This window comes from Setaria italica, chromosome IV (genome assembly GCF_000263155.2).
Source record: "Setaria italica strain Yugu1 chromosome IV, Setaria_italica_v2.0, whole genome shotgun sequence".
Taxonomy (NCBI): domain Eukaryota; kingdom Viridiplantae; phylum Streptophyta; class Magnoliopsida; order Poales; family Poaceae; genus Setaria; species Setaria italica.
Genome location: NC_028453.1, coordinates 35,152,304 through 35,163,521, shown reverse-complemented (window position 1 = coordinate 35,163,521; position 11,218 = coordinate 35,152,304). Strand labels below are relative to the sequence as shown.

The window sequence follows — 11,218 nt, the reverse complement described above, 5'->3', positions numbered from 1 at the left end:
AACCATCTTTTACCCCTCCGTGTAGCAGCCGTTTGAACCGTAATTGTGATAGCGGTGGAGCGGAGAGAACAAAAACGATTGCGATGGCACGTATGTCACATGAAAATTTCTAGTGGCACAGATAGATTTTTAGTAACATTCAGTGGCATATAGAGATAGAATTGTAAATAAATTACAACATTCGGCACCATAAAAGCTCTGATTACTTGAGCTGTGACCGCAGGCGTGTGATGATCAGCTTTGAGTCACCATCTTGCCAAGAAGAACAATAATCAAGAGTAAACACAATATAGATGGAGTGATGGACACAATATATAACGAATATAGGGAAAGTGGCATCTTTGTTTTGTTATTGAATAAATTTTTCTGTTCTTCTTTCATCATGCCATGCTGTCAAACTGCTCCTCAATGGCCACAACATCGAGGAGGATGAGGAATTCCATGACGGTAGTCCCCGAACACGGCCACATAGCCTGCCTCAGTCAAAATTACCAAGCATGAGTTCTTTCAACCAAAGAAGATAGAAATAGGCCAAAAAATACATTTTGAATACTTTCTTATACTCCCTTAGTTTCAAAATATAAGGGACGGTTTCATCTTTGCACGGTCACTAAAAAGACAATGATTTTCCTCCGACCAAGAAATCACAACTGTAAGATAGTACTATCATCATGCTAAGAGCAAGTACATTGCTACACGTCAGCGGTCTCATATGTCGTCTCATGCAGTGCCACGTAGAATTTTTGATGATGTGGAGGAGAAAGAGCGAGGAGAGAGAAAGAGGTCGTTGCTTCACGAAACAACCACCTCATGAGCTAAATTGTAGGACTACGAGACAACTTAACAACCATTGTACGAGTTATTGTTGCCATGCAACTCATAATATTTTATTTTTCTTATGCACAAATTAAGGAATTATATACCACTACCAGACAACTTATAGGACAACCTATTGTACAGGTTGCCTATTAAATCATCTCAAGATTACGTGTCAATGCATGAGACTGCCTATTAGACGACACCAATGTACTTGCCCTAACAAGGCTTTTGCCCAGCGCTCCCCACCTGACATCAAAAGAGGGGAAGCGAGACACAACGAGACCACGGACAGAGCAGGCGCCGCAGCACCGTACCCCGGCCACAAGCCGACACGCGCGCCCACCATCTTCGCTCACATAGCGGTCATAGTTGCCGCAAAGTCATAGTCGCCCACCATCCTCGGATCCGTCGTTGCACGAGACCTACGACAACATCCCCGCACTCCTATGGGACCCACAGCTACACAGATCGCGCCACCGGTGTCCACGGAGGCTGCGCCCGCATGGGCCACCAAGCAACAGCGCTGCGTGGAGACAGATGCCGTCGCCACGCCTAAGCGGCCTCCTGAAAGTTTCATGACCACCAATATAGATGGCCAGATGGGCCAGGTCCACTGGGCGGCCCGAGGCCCAGCACTAAAAAGCCCAGCATCAGCACAGCCCGGCACGAGACGAATAGTGCCCAGCCCTGTCGGGCCAGGCCTAGGCTGCCTCCCCGGCACACTGGGCCAGCACGAGCCCAACATGATTTTTGGGCTGGCCTGATATGGCCCGACGGCCGACTATCAACCCACAAGTCCGTACGGAAAATCCCTAACTCTTTACCCTCCTCTCCTCCCCAACACCCAGTAGCCGGCGACCCTCCCTCCTCCCTCTCGATCTCTCCCGTGACGCCTCCACCACCGCCCCTCCTTCCCGTGAGGCGCGCCTACCGCCGGGGGGCCCCCGGGGGGGGGGGGGGGGGGGGGAGGGCTGCCTGGAGCCGCCCACTGCTGGTAGTGCCTGGCCCGACACTAGCACAGTAATGCCAGCCGTGCTAGGGGGCCGGCCCGGCACGATAAAAAGTCCATCGTGTCGGGCCTGGGCTAGTAGTTTGGCACGCAATGCTGGTCCAGCCCCGCACAAAAAAGTCATCGGGCCTAATAGTGTCGAGCCTATTCGGGCTGGATCAAATCGGGCTAGTACCGAGCGGCCCATCTAGCCATCTATAGCCACCAAGTACTGCCGCACGCCACCAACGCCGTGGCCAAATCTGACAGGAGGCCACCAGATCCAGCAATGGAGCTGCCGGACCTGACAAACCCCAAGGCTGCTGTCCCAAGGCCGCTGTCTCGACCGTCACGACCTCCGATGAAGGAGCGCTGCCAGCAGGAAGGGAGGGGTGGAGGAAAAGAGAGCACGATAGTGGAGAGGAGGGCCCCACCGCCACCGTCTCTCCTCCTACATCAACACTATTTTTTTCATGCTCTACTGCCCATGCAACAACAGGGGGATCAATGGGTATATGACCAGTGTGACTGTGAGAGTAATTTAGATGTCAATTTAGTGTTATTTTATATTATTTAATATATTGATGATTTAGATAAATATTAGAGAGTTACTTTAGATTATTTTTAATGCAGGTTACTTTAAATTATAGGTAATTTTTTAAATATAATATATCTAATTTCTATGATGACGAGAGTCTACGTATTGATGGCCGCATGTCTCTAAATTTTGTGAAAAAATTATATTTATCTATTTTTCAAGGGTGTCTTACTATCTCGTGAGGATGAATGTAAAACCTCCAATTAGTAATAGTAATAAGATAAGAAAAAAAAATCCTCACTTCCTCTATCATGCAAGAAAGCCTATAGCATGGTTCTCACAGCAGACAGCAGATGCACTCACCGGTGTTGAGTGGGGTTTCTGGAGCTTGGGGATGGCCGCCATGCGGAAAAGCCGGAGGGTTTTTGCGGCCAACGTGGCTGCCCGGGGCAGCCGGCATAAGGCCGATCTTGCGAGCGCTGCTGACCAGCACCAAGTAGAGCAACACAAGCATGAGCATGGCCAGAACGAGGGAGCGAGAACGGGCAGCAGCCCCCATAGCTAGTGAAAGTTGCCTTTGCCCAAAATTGTGCTGAAGGGATAGCTGTCTTCAGGACCATGATGAGATACCACGCATAGCGATGTCGATCACTTGTTCTTAAAAGGAGCGCAACTCGCTGCCGGCGAATTAGCTGTTAAACGGTAATATCGAAATATTAGCTGTTACCACTGGCTTTTTATGCTTCTACCACTCACAGGTTTTGTTGTTTACGCTTTGCAAATTTTTTTTTTATTTACGCCGCATCCAAAACTACGAGGAAATTGTTCTCTTGGTACTCCTCTGTTCTAAAATATAAGACATGATTTTTTTCAAACATATTATAAACTTATAAACGCAGACACTTATATACGTGCAAAGTTCACACATCCCTATAAATACATACACACAACCCTACCTCTATGAGCATCTCCGAAAGATTGAGCCGGTAGATCTCGAAATTGACGAAGTTACCAATGGACATCTCGCTATCAACATGCACGTCACCTACCAGGCTACCACTAAAATAAATGTAGAAAAATACGAGCACTCGTATCGATTCGAGAACTCGATTCCGAGCCACGTGATTTAACTTGGCATGCATGATCTACAAGATCATACTTTGACCACCAATTTATCTTAAAATATATTGCTTGTAAGGGTTTAATCATTTAAAAGTATGATATATTTTGAAATATAAATCTAATATAGCAATTTCTTGTAACACAATCTTTTCATTCCCGTAAAAAAAAAAGGCAATATTTTCATCTTAAGATTGGTAAAAAATTAGGAAGTTTGAATCTTAAAATAAGTATAACTCTTATATTCTGGAATGCAAGGAACAATTAATAATACCACAGTGCGTCGAGAGTTCAACGTCATGGTCAACTGTACCGGTCGTAGTCTATTAGATGCCACATTGTCACGCGCTCACACTTGGTTCTAATCTTGATGTGAATTCTGAAAGGAATCGGTGCTCGTAGCCTAAGAGGGGAAGGGGTGAATTATGCAACTTAAAAGCTAAATTAATGGCTTCCACTAGTTGCATCAAAATATAAACTAGATCATGATATCTAGATGTGCAATTTACAGTTGATCTAGTGTGAAATCCTCATTTCAAAACAAGTTTTGCAACCTATAGCCAATCCTATCAAGATACTACTCTAGGAAAGTAAAGGCACACAAGTTGCAAGTATGAAATGTAGAAACGTAAGGAGGGGATGAGGGAAAGCAAACTCTTGACACAAGAATTTATCTCGTGGTATCGGTAGGCACTAAGCCACCACTAGTCCACGTTGTTGAAGCACTCACATAAGAGTATTATTTTTCGGTCACCAAGTCTCTCCCAAGGTGCCCCTTAACTTGCCACAAAAGCTCGGCCACTAAGGCTCACGCCAAGTCCCTCAGTCACCTTGATGCCGTCTCCACTAAGGAGCTTCTCCACGAAGGAAGGGGGCCTCCATGTCCCCCGCACAAGGTCATCGACGCCACTCCACACCAAGCTGGAGGGTTGAAGACTTGCTGGCGAGCCACCAAGGGTCCAAGGCGCTAGCACACCTTTTTGTACAATGGTGGTTCATTCTAGAACCTGATCACAAGGTCAGCACACCTTGCACTCACTCCTCTCTATGCCTATCCTAGCACTAATCACTCTCCTAAGCTTGTGCTAAGCCTTTGATGGATCAATTAAGTACTTTTGGTGGTATGGATGTGTTCTTGATGAGTCTTGGTCTTCAATGCATCCCTGGACACTTCAGCAACTCCAAATGGGCGAGTGGTAGGAGTATAAATAGCCCCAAGTGCTCAAAGAGCCATTGCTCCAACGGCTAGTGAGAAAGGATACCATCGGATGTTCCGATGGTCTATTTTTAGCCTATCGGAACATCTGGTGCAACTAGCCGTTGATCCGAAAATATACTCCTCAAAGAAAATTTACTTTGTCCGACACCTTCTTTGACCTATCATCGGAACATCCGATGATCAAGGGTTTCTCCCTTCACTTCTGGCAATTGCTCCGACGCTACTAGAAAAGAGACCATCGGAACATCCGATGGTATGACTTTGACTTAACTTGTACGCAGCGTACCAATTGCTCCGATGGTTGCTCCTACGCTTCTCAAGTGGGGCATCGGAACATCCGACGGTACTGATTTTTCTGTGTTGAATACCATGACTTCCACACCGATGATACCGTTTGGATGCTTCAATACCATAGAATAATCATAGATATCATAACTTGGTCACTTAAATATCATAGTTTGGATACTCGAATACCATGACTTGGATACTCGAATACCATGATTTGGATGTCAAGAATACCATGATGGACCTTGCCAAGATTTGGTTTGCATTCTTTGGAACCTAGAAAACCTTGTGCATTCTTTGGGACCTAGAAAACCTATAAGGTATATGCTAGACAAAACATTAGTCCCAATGACTATGTTGTCACTCAATCACCAAAATCACAAACTATGGCTTAATGGAGCCATATTCGCTACAAATCCTAGCTTGACTTTGGTGAGGAGTCCTGCACCGTGCCATAGCTTTGGACGTATATAAGGGTATCGTGGTAAAAGAACATAAATAGCATCACTATAATTTTATTTTTGACACTAGCATAAAGTTTAAAATACCATTCCATATGAAGTATCACTTTTTATAACATATGAATTACTAAATTATCCGTAATAATGAATAGTTCGATATATATCACTAAGTAGTAGTATTATGTACCGCAAAAGAGCTCTACTATTATGCAAAATCTATTAATATAGAAAAGCCAATGATAGCTGCACGGAGGTACGACTAGGAACGTGTGAAGTGGATTGCTCGATCGGCAGTAACTGCATATGAGACTGGGTCCTCAGCTTCTTGTTGCTGGTGCCAAACTGACTTCTCCCCCCACCTGCAGTCTTTGAATAAGGAAAGGATTAATTTGGGATTAGAACTCAGGGAAGGAAAATATGGAGAAACAGTGAGCATTCGTGAAGAACTGTTATGTGAGCTGTGGAAGCAGAGCATACAGGGTTACACTTCGGTGAATTTGAGGAAACTGATTGTTTATTTTAGTCTAGTAACGAAAGTGATCACATATTCAAAAGGAAAATGGGACAAATGCATGTGCTAAGCCGCCTCTTGCAATCAATGCGATGCGATAGACAACGGCTTATGCACTTTGACAAGAAACAGTAGAGATATTGGACTTGACAAATTCAAAGTGTGGCACAGAAGGTCAACCGTTACCAGGGAATAAGACAGAAATACTACAATAAGTTAGTTGCGACAGCTGCAAACCTGGAATCGCTGTGAGTCTGTGACTGACTATATGTTGACAGGTTCCACATGTTGACTATGTGACTGCGACAAGAGCGGCAATCGAGATTTCATCAGGTTTGTGTATGAACAAAGCACAAGGCCAAACAGAAGGATAATCCAGATTTTCTTGTCCCAATCATGCTCTAGCCAATGGTCAGCTATCCTCTACCATGCAACGGTTGTTCTCTCTATAGTCTGTCTGTCACAGCGAAACCATCATCTTTGCCAGCCTGAAAGAAGTACATACCTCTGTTATAATATCTCTCTCAGAGCTACATATAATGTACAGAGCAAAGAGGCAGTTCTGCATATCCTTCTAGTGAAGCAAAGCTGCCAGAAGCCCAGAACACAAAACTTGCAAGCAGCAGCATGGCTCATCTTCAGCTCCATGCCTCCGTCCTCCTCACATGTCTCCTTGCTCTTGCAACATCAAGATACTCTGCAGAAGCAGTTTCCACTGAAGGCATAGGCACCACGATTCGGCTACTTGCTCAGGCCGATGATGATCGCCTTGCCCTCCTGTGCTTCAAGTCCCAGCTCTCTGACCCCACTGGCGCTTTGGCGTCATGGAGGAGCAACACATCCGTTGACATCTGCAGCTGGCATGGTGTCACCTGCAACAACACGAGGCAGCCATCTCGTGTCACCGAGCTGGACCTTGAGAGCTCGCAGCTCACAGGTACAATTTCTCCTTGCATTGCAAACCTGACCTTTCTTGAGAGCATACACCTTCCAAACAACCGCCTCTCTGGACATATTCCAGCTGAGCTGGGTGATCTACAGATGCTCCGTTACCTCAATCTCAGCTCCAATTCTCTCAAAGGAGATGTACCGAGTTCATTAGGTAGTATTCTATCCATTGTGTACGTTGATCTATCCAGCAATGGCCTCACAGGTCAGCTTCCGGAATCTTTGGCTAGAAGTTCATCACTGCAAGTGCTTAAACTTGGGAAAAACAACTTTGATGGGGAAATCCCACCTGTTCTTTTCAATTCCTCATCACTAGTCCGTATAGATCTTCGACAAAACAATTTTACTGGACCCATACCACCAGTCCCAAAGATTATGTTGACGGTTCAGTATCTCAATTTCATGTCAAATGGTCTCTCAGGGAGTATACCACCTTCTCTAGGAAACATTTCTTCCCTACTATACCTATACCTTGAAGGGAACAACTTGATCGGGGGCATCCCAGAGAGCTTAGGCCATATACCAGGCTTAAGAGCATTAACCTTGACGACAAACAGGCTGTCAGGGCAAGTACCACTGTCCCTTTATAACATTTCAACCCTGATTTATCTTGATGTTCGCCATAACTTACTCGTTGGGAGATTGCCAGATAATATTGGCCACTTGCTTCCAAACATTCAGACATTGATCTTGGAAGATAACAAATTCGAAGGGAAGATTCCAGCTTCACTTGCTAATTGCACCAGACTAGAAGTTCTAGATCTTGCCAACAACTCATACTCCGGAGCAGTACCACCTTTGGGGTCCTTGCAGAATGTGATGTACTTGGATTTCAGCCTTAACCACCTTGAAGATCCAGATTGGTCCTTCTTATCCTCCGTGAGTAATTGCACCCAACTGACAAACTTACACCTTATGTCAAATAACATCAGCGGGAACTTGCCAAGCTCAATAGGTAGCCTGCCTTCTAAACTTGACACACTCTGGCTAAGCTTGAACAGGATATCTGGAACCATACCACAAGAGATAGGGAACCTAAAAAGCCTCACAGTTCTTATGATGCATGATAACCAGTTTGTTGGAAGCATACCTTCAGCTATTGGAACAATTGGGAATTTGTCAGTCTTAAGTTTATCAGGAAACAGACTCTCTGGCCCAATCCCAGATTCACTAGGAAACCTTGAACAGCTGACTGAGTTGTATATGCGAGAGAATGAGCTGAATGGAAGCATACCTAAAAGTCTAGGAAATTGCAAGAATTTACAGCTGTTAAACTTTTCCCGCAACTCACTGGATGGAAGTATACCAGCTGAGCTATTTAAAATCCCTTCACTTTCTCAAGGTTTGGACTTGTCACACAACAAACTCAGCGGGGTCATACCGCAAGAAATTGGTGGACTAATCAATCTTGGTGTTCTTAATATCTCCAATAACCGCCTCTCTGGCAAAATTCCTTCCACAGTTGGTCAATGTATTGTGTTGGAGTCCCTCCGTATGGAGGGCAATCTTCTTGAAGGAAGCATTCCACAATCTTTTATGAACTTGAAAGGCATTAGAGAGATGGATCTTTCTCAAAACAACCTTTCTGGGGAAATACCACAGATACTGACATCACTCAGTGTTTTACAGTATTTAAACTTATCCTTCAATGATTTTAGCGGAGCAGTACCATCAACCGGTGTCTTTGCAAATGCCAGTAAAGTGTCTGTCCAAGGAAACAAAAGGTTATGTGGTGGGGCACCTATGCTACGTCTGCCTCTTTGCTATGGTAACTCCAAAAAAACATCCAAGTCATTACTACTGAAGATGCTGATCCCACTATGTGCTGTCTCTGCAATATTGCTGTCTTGTTTCATTGTTATCCTTTTAAAGAGAAGAAGATCAAAATCAGCTCCACAGAATTTCAGAGAAAAGGAAAAGGTATCATATGAAGACATTGTTAAAGCCACAAACTGGTTCTCTGCTACCAATTTGGTTGGCTCAGGATCATTCGGGACAGTATATAAGGGCACAATGGCATTCGATACGAACCCAATTGCCATCAAGGTGTTTAACTTAAATTTCCATGGAGCATCTAGAAGTTTTTCTGCAGAGTGCGAAGCTCTAAGAAGCATTCGTCATAGAAATCTTGTCAAAATCATTACTTCATGCTCTACCATAAATCCTTCTGGGGCAGAGTTCAAAGCACTCATATTTCAATATATGCCGAATGGGAGCCTAGACATGTGGCTGCATCCAAAGGTACATGGATACAGCAATATTAAAGTTTTGACATTGGCTCAAAGGATAAACATCGCTCAGGATGTAGCATTTGCTCTTGATTACCTTCACAATCAATGCATGTGTCCATTGGTTCACTGTGACCTGAAGCCACAAAATGTCCTATTGGACTATGACATGACTGCTCATGTCAGTGACTTTGGGCTGGCAAGATTTTTGTGCATTGATCCCTCTTGTGCAACTAATAGTTCTACCAGCTTGTCCGGACTTAAAGGATCCATCGGATATATTGCACCAGGTGCTTAAAATCTTTTTGATTATTTTATCTTCTTTAAAGATTGTTAAGAAACCAGTTAACTTTTTACTGTGAAAATGCAAAAGTACTCATGTTCAAACAATAAATACATCTGCAGAGTACGGCATGGGTGGCGAGATCTCTACTGAGGGAGACATCTACAGTTTTGGAGTGCTTCTGTTAGAAATGTTCACAGGGAAGCAACCTATTGATGAGGCATTCAATAATGGCACGAACCTCCACAGCTTTGTGAACTCATCATTTCCAGATAGGATTGGGGAGATCTTGGATCCCAATATAATGCATGACATAGCTGAAAATAAAAATCAAGGGATCCTTATAATGCATAACTGCATCATCCCTCTGATGAAGCTAGGCCTTTTGTGCTCCATGGAATTTCCAAAAGACAGACCTGGAATGCGGCACGTGACAGATGAAATTCACGTCATCCGTACCACCTTTTCAAACATAAATGTTTAGAGATGAAAGAGAGCTTGGGTTTTTAGTGATTTACTATAAGTGGTACCCTTCTTCTTCGAAGAATTAAGACTGATGGAATTGATAACCAACATGAAGATAACCGGGTCAAAATTGTTCCCTACCTCCCCCAAGTACAACAGTCCAAGTAGATCTAGTTGTGTTTCCTTTTTGTAATAAGCATATCACACTTGGTGGTGCTAACTGCTAATACTTGGAAATCGATTCACTGTACCATAATGACAAACTGTCGAATGCTTTATTGGCATATGAACTATGTGCAAGCACTGAAGTGAACAATTGCATGGTCACTTGCAGAGTTGCCAAAATGTTAACTGCAATGCAATAAAATGGGTACTCACATTGTTGAATCAACTCTGCCTGACGACAACAAAATCCTTCGGTTGCAGACTCAATTGGTGGGTAGGTGCCAACATCCACCCATTCAGGATACATTCTGGAATCAATTTGCTGCGATAAACTAATGCTAAAAGGTACACCACATGGTGAAGCTATGCTACATTGGAGCAGAAACGATATGTTGACGAAATTAGATTGTTGGAGATAAAATATTGCAATGCGAGCAGCAGAAACAATCTGCTGACGATGTTGCAAATTGCAACCAATTGGGAAGAAGCAACCTTTACCTAAGCAGAAGGCGCCTTCTCGTTGCAGACCATTCTCGAGCAAAATTCCCAATTGAATCCCTGATTCCCCATAGCTTTTCAATTCACCAGGGAACACTGAATACAAGCAAACCCTTTAAACAAGTACGACCAAAATCCTATTCCTACTAATTAACAGCAACGACTCTGCAAATGGCGTGGAGCAATATCTACCTGACCCTGACTGCTCGTAGCCATAGCCCATTAGCCCCCGCCAGCTGACCATCTCCCTTCAACCTCCAGCGGCGGCCACAGTGACCTCGACAGCCGCATCCCGGATTCCCGGTTCCCTGAGCTGCCGCGCGCGCAGCACAGCCACCTGCCACCGCCAGCCGCCGTCGCCTAGTGCTTGTGCCGTCGTGCAGCACTCGGCGACTACGCGCCGCGCTCCGCCATTCTGGATCGACCCAAATGCATTGGGGGTGCGGCAACCAAAACGGTCGACCACGGGCCCACGGCGGCAGATCGGGCCAGCTAAAGGGGCGCGCGACGGGATCACGTGAGCATTCCCGGCCCAGGTGAGGCTTGGTTGAGCCAGGCCCACGCCCATTTGGGCCTCGGAGTCCAGCTTATAATATATAAACTGAAAATAGATAATTTATTAGATTTAATAACATGGCCCGTGGACTATTATAACCTGATTATAATGCATGGCATATTTGTTTCAGCTTAC

At 44.7% G+C, this 11,218-nt stretch overlaps 1 protein-coding gene and 1 long non-coding RNA gene across 3 annotated transcripts; one reads left to right on the top strand and one right to left on the bottom strand.

Annotated features, from left to right (window-relative positions):
• Positions 1–5,528: 5,528 nt before the first annotated feature.
• On the bottom strand, positions 5,529–10,925 carry LOC105914278. The gene is made up of 3 exons (XR_002677286.1): positions 10,720–10,925; positions 10,528–10,623; positions 5,529–5,795 (listed from the first exon to the last, which is right to left on the bottom strand). It is a non-coding gene; the product is annotated as an uncharacterized LOC105914278 (long non-coding RNA).
• LOC101769491 (probable LRR receptor-like serine/threonine-protein kinase At3g47570) lies at positions 6,100–10,255 on the top strand. Of its 2 annotated transcripts, none has more exons than XM_012845408.2 (2): positions 6,100–6,877; positions 9,522–10,255. In XM_012845408.2, exons 1-2 carry the CDS (start codon positions 6,568–6,570, stop codon positions 9,881–9,883), a joined length of 672 nt encoding a protein of 223 aa, XP_012700862.1. In that variant the 5' UTR covers positions 6,100–6,567; the 3' UTR covers positions 9,884–10,255. The 2 variants fall into 2 exon arrangements, with proteins under 2 accessions (XP_012700862.1, XP_012700861.1); XM_012845407.2 differs by having other exon boundaries at positions 6,101–9,406.
• Positions 10,926–11,218: the final 293 nt, after the last annotated feature.

Bases quoted from the DNA above. Each gene is read 5' to 3' on its own strand.
- LOC101769491 (XM_012845407.2), top strand. From the start codon at position 6,568: ATGGCTCATCTTCAGCTCCATGCCTCCGTCCTCCTCACATGTCTCCTT. The intron at 9,407-9,521 runs GTGCTTAAAATC...ATACATCTGCAG, and splicing joins CATCGGATATATTGCACCAG to AGTACGGCATGGGTGGCGAG.